The sequence below is a fragment of the Ornithorhynchus anatinus genome, chromosome 7, assembly GCF_004115215.2.
Source record: "Ornithorhynchus anatinus isolate Pmale09 chromosome 7, mOrnAna1.pri.v4, whole genome shotgun sequence".
Classification (NCBI taxonomy): domain Eukaryota; kingdom Metazoa; phylum Chordata; class Mammalia; order Monotremata; family Ornithorhynchidae; genus Ornithorhynchus; species Ornithorhynchus anatinus.
In genome coordinates, this window is record NC_041734.1 from 33,248,637 (window position 1) to 33,267,526 (window position 18,890).

General features: G+C 44.0%; 1 protein-coding gene across 1 annotated transcript in view; it reads right to left on the bottom strand.

Annotated features, from left to right (window-relative positions):
- Positions 1-16,715, bottom strand: part of IQCA1 (IQ motif containing with AAA domain 1) — a 244,356-nt gene extending 227,641 nt beyond the window's left edge. The window contains exons 1-2 of the mRNA XM_029068684.2: positions 16,412-16,715; positions 6,180-6,504 (exon numbers count right to left, since the gene is read on the bottom strand). Coding sequence (XP_028924517.1) covers positions 6,180-6,504; positions 16,412-16,422 — 336 coding nt within the window. The 5' untranslated portion in view covers positions 16,423-16,715. The remainder of the gene's footprint in view (positions 1-6,179; positions 6,505-16,411) is intronic.
- Positions 16,716-18,890: the final 2,175 nt, after the last annotated feature.

Genomic DNA, 18,890 nt, shown 5'->3' on the forward strand with positions numbered 1-18,890 from the left:
GGAAGTGGGAGCCAGAGGAAGACCCAGAGAAAAAGAGACTGAAAAGGAAAAGCCCCAGGGGTAGAAGAAGCAGGACATGACAGGGGTCAGAGAAACAAGGATAAGATGATGTTTCCAGAATCAATCAGTAATATTTATTGAGCACTTACTATGTGCAGAGCACTGTACTTGGAAGAGTACAACAGAATTGGCAGATATGTTCCCTGCCCATGACAAGCTTACAGTTTAGATGGGGAGACAGACATTAACATGAATAACTAATTTATAATATTAGTTTAAAGATACGTACATAAGTGCTGTGGGGTTGGGGATGGGGTAAATATCATGTTTCCAAAGGACACAGGTCCAAGGGATCAAGATCATGCGGAAGGAAAAATGAGCCAGGAAAAAGAGGACTTAAGACGTTAGTAATGCTTTTGAAGGTGGAGAGAGTGGTGGTCTGGTGTATATGGTTGGGGAGGGAGTTCCAGGCTCGGGGGGGGATATGGGAAAAGGGTTGGCAGCAAGATTGATGAGATGGGGCACAGTGAGTAAACTGGCACTAGAGGAGGGGAATGTGCAGGCTGGGCTGTAATAAGATTAGGTGAGGTATGGTAAGTGAGCTGACTGAGTGCTTTAAAGCCAATGGTAAGTAGTTTCTGTTAGAAAGGGAGTGGTCTAGTGTTGAAGGCATCCAAGAGGAGGAAAAGGATTAATACAGAGTAGAGTCTGTTACATTTGGCTTGAATGAGGTCACTGGTAACCTTGGAGAGAGCCATTTCAGTGGAATGGAGGGAACAAAAGGCAGACTATGTAGGACCAAGAAGGGAATTGAAGCAGAGGAAATGGAGGCAGTGGGTGTAAAATAACCCATTCAAGGAATTTGGATAGGAATGATAAGGAGGAGATGGGTCAATAGCTGGATGGTGCAGTGGGGGTCAAAGATTTGTTTGTTTGTTTTCCCCAGCATAATGGAGATGTGGGCATGTTTGAAAGAAGAGGGAAAGAAGCCGATAGTGAGTGATTGAAGGTGTTGGAAAGGGAGGGAAGAAAAGTGGATACAAATGTTTTTTATAAAAGGTAAAAAGGGATGAGGTCAGAGCAATAATTTCCTGGGACATCCAGAAAGGATGAAAAGTAGTTTTCCCTCATGGTTTGGATTTTGACAAGGTCATCAGAGGAAAGAGGTAGAGGCACTAAGGATTTAGGGAGGGAGGTAAGTCAGGAATAGATGGTGCAGGAACTGGGCATGGGAATCAAGAAGGGAGGAGGAAAAGTGTTAAGAGGAGAGAACACTATCATAACAGGAAAGAATGAATTTCAGGTGGCTGGGATTGGCCTGATGCCTGGATTTCTTCCAACAGTGCTCCACAGCATTAACCCATGAAGAGAGGAAGGGTACTGAGGTAATCCAGGGCTGGGGATAGATTAGACAAGATTGTTGGAGGGATGAGGTGAAAGGGAGATGAGTTTCACAGAGAGGGAGAACTTAGCTCTCCTACCACCAACTACTTACTGTTTTTCAATCTCATCTCTCCACTCCTGACCCCTTGCTCACACCCTCCCTTCTGCCTGGAAATCACTTTTCCCTTCACATCTGTCAGATCACCACTCTCCCGATCTTCAAGGCTCTACTAAAATCATCTCATCCAGAAAAGTGTCCTTGACCAATCTCAAGTCCCTGCTCGCTTCTCCCTCACTTCTGCAACACCTATGTACTTACGTCCATACCCCTAAGCATTACAGCACCTATGTACACTTCCTTATATTCTGTTGCTTTCTCTATTTGTAAATTATCTTACTGTCTGTCTCTCACTAGATTGTAAACTTCTTGGGGGAAAGGATAGGATCTACCAACTCTTATATTCTCCCAAATCTTAAGCCCAGTGCTCTGCACACAGTAAATGCTTAGGAAATACCACTGATTGAATGGAGTTAAGGGTATGGATTTGTATAATGAAAGAGGATGTCATGTAAATAGAGAAGCAACATGACTTAGTAGATAGAACATGGGCCTAGGAGAGAAGGACCTGGGGTCTAAACCCATCTCTGGCACTCTTCTGCTGTGTGACCTTGGGCAAGCCATATAACTTCACTGTGCCAGTTACCTCATCTGTAAAATAGTGGTTAAAACTGTGAGCCCCATGTAGGATGTGGACTGTGTCCAACCTGATTAGCTTGTATTTACCCCAGGGCTTAATACAGTGCCTAGCACATAGTAAGCACTTAACCAATACCATACATTGAACAAAAAATGTATGAGGCAAGTTGGTCTGGAATAAGTGACTAGAGAGTGGAGATAACTCCTTTGTGTGGGGAAAGGACAGTTTATGTGAGTAATAAGAACTCAATTTATGAAACATATAATAAATGAAACAAAATGCCCCAAATGAGGAAATCCAAATGACAATTCAGTACAACAAAGATGGGCTGAGGGGTTTTGCTTAGTAATGGACAAAAATCTGAATCAAAAGAATGAGGTAGTATCTGAGATTGTCAGAAGAGGAAATGCCCTTTTCATGGTAAAAAGCCACAAATTGAAAAAATGTGCAATGTTTAAAATTGTTTCATGTGTCATTGACATTCTGAAATACTACAGCTTTCTGGTAATGCTTATGACAATATTTATCTGACAAATCTGATTGCGACACTGCTGTATGTTTTCTTGGAGAAAAACAAATCTCCTTGCAAGTTGAAGATATAGTGAGGTAAATTCTCCTTTACTTTGAAGGTAATGGAAATTTGGTCCTGCAGGGTTGCATGGATCAAAGATGCCATAAACCTGCAGGAATAATCACTGCATTTTGTTCAAGGTCCCCTTGCCATAACTGACTCCAGGAACTTAAAATGCACAATTCTCCCTTGTTTTGATTTTTAAGCTTAAAAGTTCAAGGGCATGCTGGCAGTTGGGGAAGCAGTCAAGCCCATTTCCTTGTCACAGACTCCTGGATCCCAGTCTCTGAGGCTTCTTGCAGAGTCACCAAAGCGGAAGTAAACCAAGGCAGTGCTGAAGGAATCCAGCAATCAAATCAATAGTATTTATTGAGTGCTTACTGAGTGCAGAGTACTGTCCTAAGGGCTAAGAGCTTTGGGGATCTGTCTGCTCCTTGTACTCTTGTCCTTCATCAAGAGGCAGTGACAGGGGAGACCAATGGCAAGTATGTTCCTGGGGCAGAAGAGCAGATTTGGGAGTTTCTGCTCCAGCAGCTACTTGGAGGTTGGAACAAAGAGGGTGGAGGAGGGGAAAGAGAGCTCAGGAAAATGTGTGGCATCAGGTAAACTATGGCGTGCTAGGCTCCCAGGACCTTGGTCCAGCTCCCTAGAGTCCTTACTCTTTGGATACAGGTGAGTTATAACTTAGAGAAGGACTGTGCCAAAACCCCCAGGGTAACAAGTGTCTCCTGTCCTTATGTGGATGACATTCATTCATACATTCATTCAATAGTATTTATTGAGCACTTACTATGTGCAGAGCACTGTACTAAGCGCTTGGAATGTACAAATAGGTAACAGTTGGAGACAGTCCCTGCCCTTTGACAGGCTTACAGTCTAATCTGGGGAGACAGACAAGAACAATAGCAATAAATAGAATCAAGGATAAATAGAATCAAGGATAAATAGAAAACTCAAAATAACACTTAAGTGCTTCCTACGCACCAAGCATTGTGGCACTATCCTCAACTCATCTCTCTCATTCAATCTGTCACAAATTCCTGTTTGTTCTACCCTTACAACACCTAGAAGCAGTGTTGCCTAGTGGAAAGAGGATGAGCTTGTGAGTCAGGGAACCTGGGATCTAATCCCGGCTCCGCTACTTGTCTGCTGTGTGACTTTGGGCATATAATTTAACTTCTCTGGGCCTGTTACCTCATCTGAAAAACATGGATTAAGACTGTGAGCCATGGGACTGAGTTTAACCTGATTGTCTTGTATCTACCCCAGCACTTAGGCTTGGTACATAGTAACCACTTAACGAATACTACAGTAGTTATCATTATTATTATTATTGTTATCTTGAGAATCTGGCCTTTCTTTTCCAATCAAACTGCTATGCACTGGTCATCGTCCATCTCTACTATTGCACCAGCCTCCTCACTGACTTCCTTGACTCCAGCCTTTCCCTCTCTAGGTCATATTTCACCCAATCTGCTCAGATCAGTTTTCTGAAAACTTGATGAGACCCAACTCTGCCCCTTGTCAGCTGTGTGACTGTGGGCAAGTCACTTCACTTCTCTGTGCCTCAGTACCCTCATCTCTAAAATGGGGATGAAGACTGTGAGCCTCACGTGGGACAACCTCATTCCCCTGTATCTACCCCAGCACTTAGAATAGTGCTCTGCACGTAGTAAGCGCTTAACAAATACCAACATTATTATTATTATATCTCCCCCCCCAAAAAAACTTCCTGTAGTGTCCATCCACCTCTACAAACAGAAACTTCATGCCATTGACTTTGAGACTGTCAGCTCTTTCCCTCCTGCCTTAATTTGCTGATCTCCCACTACAACCCAATTCTTACACTGCACTCCTCTAATACCAACTACTTTCTGTACCTTGATCTCATTTATCCCAAAGCCAACCCCTTGCCCATGCTCTCCCTTAGGCATAGGACTCCTTCCCCCTTCATATCTGAGAATCTACTACTCTTCCCCCCTTCAAAACCCTACTAAACTTCACAGCTTCTTGAAAAGGCCTTCCTGACTAAACCCTGATTTCCCTTCCTCTGTGTTGACTATGTACTTGGCCTTGCACCACCCTCCTTATCTGTCCCCTACTAGAGCTGAGCGGGGCCCCTCCCGCTTGGGAGAAGGAAAGCAGCAGGCTGAAACCTTGCACATGCAGCCCAGAAAGTCCCCTCACCAGCAAAAGAAGTATATTCTTCTCGATTGTAAGCTTGTTCTTTTCTTTCTTTCTTTGGCATTTGTTAAACATTTATAATGTGCGAGGCACTGTACTTAGTGCTGAGATATATACCAGCTAATCAGTTTGAATCCAGTACATCTCACACATGGTGCTCAGTCTTAATCCCTATTTTACAGATGAGATAACTGAGGCACAGCAAAGTTAAGTGACCTGCCCTAGGTCACATAGACAAACAGCAGAGACAGGATCAGAAGTCAGGTACTTCTGACTCCCAGACCCAAGCTCTTTCCACTAGGCAATGCTTCTTCTCTCCATACTGCTTGTTATGGGCAGGGAACGTGTCTGCTAACTCTGTTGTATTGTACTCAAGTGCTAAGTATAGTGCTCTGCACAGAGTAAGTGTCCAATAAATACCACTGATTCCTGTGGGGAAGCAATGGGCACCTCCCCTCCTCCTGCCAACCAAGCTGCTGGCAGAAGGAGTGGGATAGAAGACATGGAAAAAGGAAAAGGAAGGTTGGCTTGTTCTGAGGAGGAGAGACAAGTGGCCCCAGACAGATTTGGGCCTGGGGTCAGGCTTCAGGAGGAAGCGAAGGAAAGGACAAGGTGATAATCATAGATGTCAAGGCAAAGAGAGCTCAAAGAGGAGAAAAGTATAGGAAAAGACAATGCAGATTGAAACTGAGAACTGAAAATAGCCCAATTAAAATAAGGAGGTATAAAACCTACCAAACAGCAAAAATACCAGGAATTCAGAAAGAGGTTCAGAAGTTCAGATTGAAGGGGCTTGGGAAGGGAAGAAAGCTCAGAAAAGGAGAGAGTGGCAAAAATTAGAGGAGGAGGGTCAGGAAGAACAAGTACAATAGAGCCCAAAACGAATAGGGGGAGGGGACAGAACCTCATTCTGCCCAAACAAGGGCTACTGCTTGCTACAACAGTCAGTATTCAGGGGAAGCAGAAGCACAGGACTGCCCCAGTGGGGAAGTGTGAAGAAGTTAAGAAAGGGAAAATTAGAAACAGAGGGAAAAAAAAAAGGAGAGAGACTGGAAAAAGAAAGTCAAATGACAGCCATCCCTGCAAAATTGAATACTTGCATAAAAATAAAAAAATCAGCATAGGAAAGCTGGAAATAATGAGGGGAGAAACCACACGAAAAGGAAGGGGAAAGGGACAGGGTAAAAAAAGAAAAAAGAAAAGACTCGAATCTACATAATCATCAATGGTATATATTGAGTGCTTACTATGTGCGCAGCACTGTATTAAGCATTTACATTACTTTTGGACTGCCCATTCTTCTCCAAGGTTATTTTATATTGCTGAAAATAATGTCTACTTACAGGAGCCAGCTTCAAATCCTGCAGGATGTCATCAAAATAGTGAAATTCAGAATATTCCAGTTCCACCATTTCATTCTTTAACTCCAGAATCCGGCCCATCACACCATCCAGAACTTGCCGAATGATAAGTCGTTTCTGTGGGTGGACTATCTGGTCATATGCAGCTTCCAAACCACGGAAGATCTGCACGTATTTGATGAAGAACGTGGCTATCATCTGAAAGATGAAACCATGATCTTTCCGATGTGGTAGAGACTTCTCAGACTCTCTCTCAAGCAAGCTACTGAGGGCTTCTTGGGCTTCTTGCCACATCTTATTATACATTCTTGAAGACAAAAACAAAAAAGAATACTTAAGTTTCAGAAATATACTGGATACATTCAGTAAGGTACCTAGTCAATATAAAAGTAAACTTAGGGGTTCTGGCATTTCTAATAACCTATCGTCAGAGCTACCATTTAGAGTCAAACAGGATTCATTAGATTAGAGCTGCTTGGCTGATTTACGCTGACAGAGAATAAAGAGAATAATTAAGATATGACCCCTCTCATATTCAGCCCACTCCAGAGGAAAGGAAAGGCTAAGAAGGTTAGCCAAGATCTACTTGAGAGTTCAAGAAAGACTCCAGGAATCAGCTCACTAAACAGAACCATGGCCAAAGTCAAGATTTAATCCATATTACAAATTGGAAAGAGAAACAGACAAATGCAAAGACTGAGGTTTCTTTCCCTAAGGGAGAGGAGGCAAACTACTCCCAGAATGTCCCAGTGGCTTCTGGGAAGAGTAGGCAAACCAACCCTTATTGCACTCTGCACCACGTAGAATGGGCCATTTCATTCTCTGCAACTCTCTCGATGATAATAATAATGGTATTTGTTAAGTGCTTACTATATGCTAAACACTATTCTAAGTGCTGGAGTAGATACAAGTTAAGCAGGTTGGACACAGTCCCTGTCCCACATGGGGCTCACAATCTACATAGGAGGGGGTAGGATTTAATCCCCATTTTTACAGATAACTGAGGCACAGAGAAGTGAAGTGACTTGTCCAACATCACAGGGCAGACATCAGGCAAAGTTGGGAATAGAACCCAGGTCCTCTGACTCCCAGGTCCGTGTTCTTTCCACTAGACCATGCTGCTTCTCTTGCCAGATTTCAGGCACACAGTCTGGCAACAGGGGCATCTTCCTTTCCTCATTTCTTCCCACCATGTTAAGCCTTGCAAAGAGCCAAGTCCAGCAGGTCCACTCCCTGCTCCACCCCAGCTGCTTTCTCTGGTTGAGGAGAGCTGGTCTCTGACCTCCCCTACCTTGGGGCAGAGAGAGCAGGACTAGGACCCCCACCCCAGACCACCTGAGGGCCTAGCCCCCAACAAAGGAAAGCTCTGGACCCCTCTGGATCAAGTTAGCTCCCTGCCACTCTGAGAACTGGGAAAGGAGGGGCAGAAGATGATGCCTTGTACAGTGACTTGCACAGAGCATCTACTCATTGAATACCATTGATTGAAACTCTCAAACTTTAAAATAATTAAACCAGTTTTAAAATAATCCTTTATTCCTCAGAGAAGGGAAGTGGTGGATCTATGTAACAGAATAAAACTACAGGTAACTGTCATGCTTTTGGCAGAGGGGCAAGGCCTCTATTCCTGCAGGGTTTTGTTGAATGCCCCAAATGGCAACCACCCTGGGAAGGTCACGATGCACGTGCCACACACACATGTACACAATGTCCCTGTGTCTCCCTTACTGCTGTTACATTGTGAGCCAGTTTTGAGGTTTGGCACTGAAGGGTGGCAAGAGAGGCACTCCCTTATATTGTTCTCCAGTACCCCCACTCCAATCTACAGAAGCCACAACTGGTCCCAACCCACTAGAAGACCAAGTGGGTCTTAAAATAAAAATAAAAATCACTATTTAGCAAGCATTTAGGTGGATCTGCTTCAATAGGTTCAGTAAGCTTCTAAAAGTCATTCTTCTGTATTACTTTCAATAGAGGTAAAAAGTGACAAAACCTCTTAATTATGATTACTTAATGTTAACTAAGATTTTTCAATTTTTTTGAAAAACCTTTTCATCTTACCCTATTGATAGATCTCAATTTGAACACATGAATTATAAATTACATTTAGGTTTTGATTGTGTTCTGAAAACTGTACACAGTATGAACAGCCACAAACTTCCCTCCTCTAGTTTCAGGCACTCGTAGCTCACATGAAAGCCAACGATAAAAGTTCACATGGAACAACAATAGAAGAACACCATAAAAAAAAAATCAGGAAATCAAAAAAAAAAAAATCCCACCCCCAAATAATGCTCCTTATGTTGAACACCAATTGTGACATGCACTCAGTTTAATTAAAGCACTTGCTTTCATTTGATACTCAATTTTGCAACCCAAGTGATAGGACATGTCTGAAAACCTTCATGTACTGCAGGATATGGACCAAAAATAAGAAAGAGGTCAAAGTTTGCTAAATTCTACACATATCCTTCTGTTTTAGGTTTAGAGTAGCCGGGACTTTTCCTTCAACAACACTAACTCTCTCCATCTCAATATAAAAGAATAGGAATGATAACTCTTTGCAACCTGTGGCCACCTTTATAGTCTGTCCCACACTTGCATGATAAGCAGGCAGAATCAGATAGCCTTTAATACACAGATATTTTTGCTTTGAAATTTACCAAATTTCTAGGGTTTTTTTTTTCCCAAAAATAAGTTTGCTGTTGGTAGAAAATGGAGAAGTGGAGTGACACAGTCACTCAATCAGTGGTAATTATTTTTGAGCATCACTATGTGTAGAGCTCTGTACTAAGCACTTGGGAGTGTAAAGTGCAACAGAAATAGCAGACATGTTCCCTTATACAACCTAAAAGACAAGACACTGGAGAGCATAGGCATGCCAGTAGTGAAAGGAGAGCTTGAGGGAATCCAGTGGGGACAGGGTGGGGTTAGTTAGTCTGCTAATAAAATGGGGAATGTGACATGCAAAAATTGGCCAAAAAGAAAAGTCAAAGCATAATGCTTCTTCACTATGTACAGAAACCTGAAAACCAAGATGTGGGCATAGGAATGTATAATCATCAATGGAGACCTAGACCTCATTGGGCTCTTGGATTTGGAAAGGAAAGAAAACCAATGGGATTCAGTGTTGCTAGGCTTGAAATTTTTAAGACAGAAATGAGCAAATCAGTGAGGAACAGATAGCAAAATCACAAATATTACTGGAGGAATAGAAGTTTTGTTGCAGAAGAACACTTCTAAGTCACTAGATAAAGTGAAGATGAAATGCTAGTAGAGACTGGAGGTTTTGCAAAACTAGGGCAAGAATAGGGGACTCTTCAATTATTCTTACAAAGTTTGAATGCCTCAACAGATCGAGAAGTGGAATAAGCTTTGGAAAATAATAACCCTAGAAGAAAGGATGCATATTGAATTTAATACTAGGTAGTGGAGGGATCTGGGATGAAAACCAATCTGCACTAATCTACTACAATTACATTTAACATTCAAGATGGGAAGGGGCCAAAAAGTTTCCAAAACTTGGAAAAAAAATGGATTTGAAGTGTTTACTCTTTGCAGAGCACTGTATTAAAATCTTGGGAGAGTACAATAGTTGGTAGAGATGATTCCTGCCCTCAAGGAACTTGAAATAAATCCCAACAAAAGGGTATTTGGGAACACTTAGATTATGAGTCCCCCTAGATTTCCCCTCTAGACTGGAAGCTCATTATGGGCAGGGAACATGTCCACTAATTTCATTGTATTGTAATCTCCCATGTGCTTAGTACAGTGCTCTCTCTAGTGCTCAGTAAATACCACTGATTGATTATGAGGCCCTTAAGGGCCAAGGACCCTAATTCTCACCCAAGTCTTGTTTCCCATCACATCGTATAGTACAATGTACACAGTAAGCACTTAATACTATTACTTCCAAACTAGTAAAAAAACATGAACCTCGGCTAGGGATGATGCTGAAAGAACTCAAGTAACTCACAAAGAGTAACTCTTAAAAACTTCACAATAAAAGTGCCAAGAAAATGTAATGAAGAACAACAGCCACACCAACAACAAAAATCCAGTGGTCAAAAATAATTCAGACTAGGCTAACTGACAAGCAAAAGAGATCACCAGAGGAAAGAATTATTCTTTAAAAAATAATGGATCCAAATAAGAATAGGAAAGCTAAAAAGGAGTGGCAGGCTAGGTGCAAGCAAGAGATTAACCAAAACTCTTAGTTGATTTGAAGAGCTAATTGTAAAGGTGCTAAAGGGATTTTTTTTCTCACCTAAGCTGATCTGGTAGGGATAGATGGTCACTAAGAGAAGAAATCCCTCTTCTCCTCAAATTCACATCCAAACTCCTCTTTAAAGAGTCACCATTTCCAGGAAACATCCCCATCTCCCTAGTTCTGTTATTCATTCATTCAATAGTATTTATTGAGCGCTTACTATGTGCAGAGCACTGTATTAAGTGCTTGGAATGTACAAATCTGCAACAGATACAGTCCCTGCCCTTTGACGGGCTTACAATCTAATTGGGGGAGACAGACAAGAACAATGGCAATAAATAGAGTCAAGGGGAAGAACATCTCATTAAAACAATAGCAAATAAATAGAATCAGGGTGATGTACATCTTTGTTTATTTTGTTTAATGAGATGTACATCACCCTGATTTTATTTAGTTGCCATTGTTTTTATGAGATGTTCTTCCCCTTGACTCTATCGCCATTGTTCTTGTCTGCCTGTCTCTCCCGATTAGACTGTAAGCCCATCAAATGGCAAGGACTGTCTCTATCTGTTGCCGAATTGTACATTCCAAGCACTTAGTACAGTGCTCTGCACATAGTAAGCACTCAATAAATACTATTGAATGAATGAATGAATCTCATTAAACAAAATAAAAAGGGTGATGAAGGTATACACAGTTGAGCGGATGAGTACAGTGCTGAGGGGATGGGAAGGGAGAGGGGGAGGAGCAGAGGGAAAGGGGGGAGAAGAGGGTTTAGCTGCAGAGAGGTGAAGGGGGGGGTAGAGGGAGCAGAGGGAAAAAGGGGGGAACTCAGTCTGAGAAGCCCTCTTGGAGAAGGTGAGCTTTAAGTAGGGATTTGAAGAGGGGAAGAGAGTTTGGCGGAGGTGAGGAGGGAGGGCGTTTCAGGACTGCGGGAGGACGTGGCCCAGGGGACAACGGCGGGATAGGCGAGAATGGGGGACAGTGAGGAGGTGGGCGGCAGAGGAGCGGAGCGTGTGGGGTGGACAGTAGAAAAAGAGAAGGGAGGAGAGGTAGGAGGGGGCAAGGTGATGGAGACCCTTGAAGCCTAGAGTGAAAAGTTTTTGTTTTGTGCAGAGGTTGATAGGCAACCACTGGAGGTTTTTAAGAAGGGGAGTTACATGCCCAGAGCGTTTCTGCAGGAAGATGAGCCGGGTAGCAGAGTGAAGAGTAGACTGGAGTGGGGAGAGAGAGGAGGAAGGGAGAGCAGAGAAAAGTCTGGCACAGTAGTCTAGCCGGGATATTACGAGAGCCTGTAGAGTAAGGTAGCCATTTGTGTGGAGAGGAAAGGGCGGATCTTGGTGATATTATAAAGGTGACACCGGCAGGTTTTGGTGATGGATTGGATGTGTGGGGTGAACGAGAGAGATGAGTCAAAGATGACACCGAGGTTGCGGGCCTGAGAGACGGGAAGGATGGTCGTACCATCCACGGTGATAGGGAAGTCTGGGAGAGGACCGGGCTTGGGAGGGAAGATGAGGAGCTCAGTTTTGGTCATGTTGAGTTTTAGGTGGCGGGCAGACATCCAGGTGGAGACGTCCTGGAGGCAGGAGGAGATGCGAGCCTGAAGGGAGGGGGAGAGGACAGGGACAGAGATGTAGATCTATGTGTCATCTGCGTAGAGATGGTAGTTGAAGCCGTGAGAATGGATGAGTTCACCAAGGGAGTGAGTGTAAATGGAGAACAGAAGAGGGCCAAGAACTGACCATTGAGGAACTCCAACAGTTAGAGGATGGGAGGGGGAGGAGGAGCCTGCAAAGGAGACCAAGAATGACCTGCCAGAGAGATAAGAGGAGAACCAGGAGAGGACGGAGTCCATGAAGCCAAGGTGAGATAAGGTGAGGAGAAGGGGATGGTCGACAGTGTCAAAGGCAGCTGAGAGGTCAAGGAGGATTAGAATGGAGTAGGAGCCATTGGATTTGGCAAGAAGGAGGTCATGGGTGACCTTAGAGAGAGCAGTGTCGGTAGAGTGGAGGGGACGGAAGCCAGATTGGAGGGGGTCCAGAAGAGAATGGGAGTTAAGGAATTCTAAGCAGCAAGTTTAGACTCGTTCTAGGATTTTGGAAAGGAAGGGTAGTAGGGAAATAGGGTGATAACTGGATATCCTATCAGCTACTGTTGTCAGATAGGATAACTGATAGCTATCAGATAGCTATCAGATAGGATAACTGATAACTATCAGATAGGATAACTGTTATCCTATCAGCTACCTTTATCTCTCAATAATAGAAATAATACTTACTGAGCACCCACTGGATGCAATCTTCCATATTAGCCACTTGAAAAGGACAAAAACTAAAGCAGCCACACAAGGAATGTGCGTACTTACAATCTAACAGGGAAAAAAGACTTTTTTGTAGTATTTGTTAAATACTTACTATGTTCCCGGCACTGTACTAAGCACTGGGTTAGGTCCAAGCTAATCAGGTTGAACATTTTTCATGGGGCTCACGGTCTTCATTGCCATATTACAGATGAGCTAACTGAGGCACAGAGAAGTTATGTGACTTGCCCAAGGTCACACAGCAGTGTTTACAAATTATATGAGTAAATAATTGAATGCAGAAGTGAACATGTACAATATACATAAGTGCCAAGAAAAAGTATAGGTATGAAGGTGCTAGAAATGGCTGGAGGGTTTGTCTGACTTGGGAATTAATTTGGGATGGCTTTTTAGAGGAAATGGGATTTTAGGAGGGCTTTCAATATGGGGAGAGCTGTGGTCTTAAAAAAAGCTCAACAATCTTCTAGGCTAACCCTAGAATCATGAGAAATAGTGCTCCTTTTCAAAATGTCATTACTTTAATATTCCCCTAAGGGCTAATGATCTTTTCCATCTTCCTCCTCAGCAGAAACTGCTAGCTCAAACTACTGTTGTTTTAAATGGTAGGCTGAGGTGCAAAGAATTCAATTTCCCTCAATCCATCAGTGGTATTTATTGAGCACTTACTGTGTGCAGAACACTGTACCAAGAACTTGGGAGTACGATCTCACCAGCTGCTAATTTCTTTAGATCCAATATCCTTGAATGCCCTTCCTAGTCACTGCAACACCAATTTTCTTTACAAAATTTGCTCCCGCTCATTTGTCCAAAGTTACTTCCCAAATTACACTCACCTAGCCAAATGAGAAGATGCCAATTTGATAAAGAAACCTAGAACACCTAATGCTGTTCACTGTGCATAGTAAGTGCTCAGTACAGACCATTGATTCAGTGATCGTTTAAAGAGCCTTTGAGAGCTAGGGCGGGATCATCTGATCAGAATGGGATATGAAAGGTACTTCTAGTGAAGGAAAAGTCAGTCCTCACTGATGCTTTACACCTGGTATAGAGTACACACTCCTCAAATCCAATCCACTCTTCTTTATGGTGGGCAAGGCTGTGAAACAGCCAGAAATAGGGGAATGCTTCCTGGGGCTAGTCAGCAATGGTGACAGTTTCTCATGGAAGATTCTACATAGGATGTGTCACTTTGTGGAAAAGATGGGTGATAAGATGGCATTTAATTAAAGCAGCTACCCTGGGAATTGCCTCTGGACTCATTGTGGGTGAGGAATGAGTTGGTTTATTGTACTCTACCAGTAGCTTAATATAGTGCTCTGCACACAGTAAACTCTTAATAAATATGACTGAATGGATGAAGTCCCTGCTATATGGCACTTTGGTATAACACCAGCTCAGGGCCAAGGTCCCTTTGGCCATAAATGGATCTGAGAAGTAAAAGCAAGTGTTTTGCATGCAATGTATTACAAAGCTGATGGCATTCTTGTTGCTCTAGTGGGAGAATGTTTAGCAGAGAGTGTGAGTGCTGTTCTGCAAATAACTAGCAGTATAATTCCTTCATCCTCTAGACTGTAAGCTTATTGTAGGCAGGGAACGTGTTCGTGACATTTTTGTGTTGTAATCCCAAACTCTTAATACAATGCTCTGCACACAGTAAGCACTCAATAAATATGATTGATTGGATAGGGTCCAAAGTCTTAGTAACATTGTTAGTGACTGGATGGAGACTTAGTTGTTAAGCAGTAGTATGATGAACTGGAGGAAATATCTTGACCATTGTGAGAATGACAGGAAACAAAGTTTTTGTTGTTGTTTCATAACTTTACTCAAGGTAATAATGAGCTCCTGCAGCACCTGAATTCCCTCTCCTTCTCTGAAATGGAGGGATTGTGGCGGGGTGGGGGGGAACGGGACAGAATTCCATGGCCAGAATGAGGTGAAAAGGAACCATCATTTTTCCCTACTCAAACCCATGATCTTGCTCGCCTTGGTTACTGGGACCTGCATACTGTTCAATAAGGTGGCCATTTACAGTCCTCCCGATTACCACAAGCATGCAGGTAACATGATATATGCACCACTCTGGGGAAGTTTGTCAGAGGACACTTGATCCAAAAAGCATTTATCCTTGGGTTCCCCGACCTATCCCTAATTTTTTTGAGAGACATTGCTTTCCTTTCCCAGAACATGGGAGCCACTTCTGAGAGGTGGAACTTAGAGGCAGGGGCTGGACTTTGGGGGTGGCAGGAGGAGGTTGAGGGGATGGGAATCTGGGAACTTAAAACACTATTCGACATAGAGGTTTTTGGAGCTTTCTCTGTGCCAGATAAGGGACGAACTAGGTGAAAATTAGACTGCCTGATATGAAGCTGCAGGTAACAGCCCCCCTATGGTTCATTTGCTTCACCTGCAGGGAGATGATTCTTTTCCTAGGAAAGCAAAGAAGGGCCAAACAAGACAGAAGCCAATGCCTGATCTGCTATTTCTTTCTCCACACATGTACACTTTGGGAATGGGCAAATGCAAAGACGAGGAACAAAGAAAATCAACCAACAAAATTTAGTCCCCTAGAAGCTGTGCTGACCCCTCCCCTCTGAATAGAAGCAGCATGGGCTAGTGGAAAGAGAACAGGCCTGGGAATCAGAAGGACCTAGTTATAAACCTACCTCCTCCACCTTTCTGCTGTGTGACCTTGGGCAAGTCACCTAACTTCTCTATGCCTGTTAACCTCATCTGTAAAATGGGGATTAAGACTGTGACCCCCATGTGGGATGTGGACTGTGTCTAACCTGATTAGCTTCTACCTACCCCAGCATTTAGGACAGTGCCTGGGATCCAGTAAAACACTTAATATGTAAAAAAAAAAAAAATAGACACAAGACAAAAAAGTAGAGAAGCAGTAGGGCTTAGTGGATAGAACATGGGCCTGGGAATCAGGCGGTCAAGCAGCGTGGCTTAGTGGAAAGAGCACGGGCTTGGGGTTCAGAAGATGTGGGTTCTAATACTGGCTCTGCCATTTGTCTGCTGTGTGATCTTGGGCAAACCAGTTAACTTCTCTGTGCCTCAGTTCCCTCATCTGTAAAATGGGGATTAATACAGTGAGCCCCACTTGGGACAACCCGATTACCTTGTATCTACCCTAGCGCTTAGAACAGTGCCTGGCACATAGTAAGTGCATAATAAATACCGTTATTATTCTAATCCCAGCTCTGTCACTTATCTTCGGTGTGACCTTGAGCAAGTCACTTCACTGGGCCTCGGCTACCTCGTGTGTAAAGTGGGGATGGAGACTGTGAGCCCCACAGGGGACAGGGATGGCGTCCCACTTGATTTGCATGTATCCACCCCAGCGTTTAGTACACAGTAAGTGCTTAAATGTAGCAGTGTGGCTCAGTGGAAAGAGTGCAGGCTTGGGAGTCAGAGGTCATGGGTTCGAATCCTGGATCTGCCACTTGTTTGTTGTGTGACTCTGGGCAAGTCACTTCACTTCTCTGTGCCTCAGTTACCTCATCTGTAAAATGAGGATTAACTGTGAGCCTCACTTGGGACAACCTGATTAGCCTGTATCTACCCCAGTGCTTAAAACCATGCTGTGCACATAGTAAGCACTTAACAAATACCAACATTATTATTATTATCACTATTTTAAAAAAAAGGCCCCCACCCTGAAATTGCACTTACGTGTGAGACATGACTGCTTCCGCCAGGGGTCTTCTGCTTCTGCCAGAGGTCTTCCTTCGAGGTCTTACCTGCCGGGAGAACCGTCGGAGGGATGCGCACCGGTCAATCCCCTATGGTGGGGCTGAAGGCAAGGGGTAGCTGGTGCAGACCCCGGCCCCTTCCAGCTCTCCCTCCTGGGAGAGGGCGATGGGACCGGCTCGGGTCGCATCTGCAGGAGCTGCAGCAGCTGTAGCGGCTCCCGGGAAAGCGGGAGAGGAGGGGAAGAGAGGATGAAGAGGCCGAGAGCCGGTCCTGATCTCCCTCCCCCTTCCCTAGCAACGGACGCGGTGGCCCTAGCAACCGAAAGGCGGCGCCTGCGCTCGAGCCCTCCCTCCCTCCCCCCCTTTCCATCCCCCCCTTTCCCCGCTGTTGCCATGGAAACCTGGCCCTCGGATGCGCTTGCCTGCATGAGGGTGGCGCGGGCGGCCGGAGCAGACAGTCCACGAGGGGACACCTCCCTGCCTGTCTGCGCGAGCACCTGACAGGTGTGTGCGCCCGCGACCATCCCCCCCTTTCCTACCCAGGGCCCCGAGGCAACCCATCCTTCCCAGGGTCGGTTACCCCCTTCGCCCCAACCTTCCCCCCTCCCCCTTTTCCCATTTCATCAACCGAACATCCCTCCCATCTCTGGCTCTGTGTGCTGTGACTTCTCATTCATGCATTCACTCTATTGTATTTATTGAGCGCTTACTATGCGCAGAGCACTCTACTACACGCTTGGAAAGTACAGGCCGGCCACAGTTGATCTCATTCATTCACTCTACCGTATTTATTGAGTGCTTTACTGTGCACAGAGCACTCTACTACACGCTTGGGAAGTACAGTTAGGCCACAGTTGGTCTCATTCATTCAACCGTATTTATTGAGCGCTTACTGTGCACAGAGCTTGGAAAATATAATTCGGCCACAGTTGATCTCATTCATTCATCCATCCATCCATCCATCCATCCATCCATCCATCCATTCATTCTACCATATTTATTGAGTGCGTTTACCGTGCGCAGAGCACTCTACTATGCGCTTGGCAAGTACAGTTAGGCCACAGTTGGTCTCATCCTTTCATTCATTCACTCTACCGTATTTATTGAGCGCTTACGGTGCGCAGAGCACTCTGCTACACACTTGGAAAATACAATTCGGCCACAGTTGGTTTCATTCATTCACTCTACCGTATTTATTGAGCGCTTACTATGTGCAGAAAACTCTATTACATGCTTGGAAAGTACAGTTCGGCCACAGTTGGTCTCATTCATTCAACCGTATTTATTGAGCGCTTACTGTGCGCAGAACTTGGAAAATATAATTCGGCCACAGTTGGTCTCATTCATTCATTCATTCATTCATTCATTCATTCATTCATTCATTCATTCATTCTACTGTATTTAGTGAGTGCGCTTGGGAAGTACAGTTAGGCCACAGTTGGTCTCATTCTTTCATTCATTCATTCTACCGTATTTATTGAGCCCTTACGGTGCTCGGAGCACTCTACTACACACTTGGAAAATACAATTCGGCCACAGTTGGTCTCATTCATTCATTCATTCACTCACTCACTCACTCACTCACTCACTCACTCACTCACTCACTCACTCTACCGTATTTATTGAGCCCTTACGGTGCGCAGAGCACTCTACTACGCACTTGGAAAATACAGTTCGGCTACAGTTGGTTTCATTCATTCATTCACTCTACCGTATTTATTGAGCGCTTACTATGTGCAGAGGACTCTATTACGCGCTTGGAAAGTCCAGTTCGGCCACAGTTGGTCTCATTCATTCAACCGTATTTATTGAGCGCTTACTGTGCACAGAGCTTGGAAAATATAATTCGGCCACAATTGGTCTCATTTATTTATTCATTCATTCATTCATTCATTCATTCATTCATTCATTCATTCATTCATTCTACTGTATTTATTGAGCGCGCTTGGGAAGTACAGTTAGGCCACAGTTGGTCTCATTCTTTCATTCATTCATTCTACCGTATTTATTGAGCGCTTACGGTGCTCAGAGCACTCTACTACACACTTGGAAAATACAATTCGGCCACAGTTGGTCTCATTCATTCATTCACTCACTCACTCACTCACTCACTCACTCACTCACTCTACCGTATTTATTGAGCGCTTACTGTGCGCAGAACACTCTACTACGTTTTTGGAAAGTAGAGTTTGGCCACAGTTGGTCTCATTCATTCTACCGTATTTATTGAGCGCTTACGGTGCACAGAGCACTCTACTACGCACTTGGAAAATACAGTTCGGCCACAGTTGGTTTCATTCATTCATTCACTCTACCGTATTTATTGAGCGCTTACTATGCGCCGAGGACTCTATTAACATGCTTGGAAAGTACAGTTCGGCCACAGTTGGTCTCATTCATTCAACCGTATTTATTGAGCGCTTACTGTGCACAGAGCTTGGAAAATATAATTCGGCCAC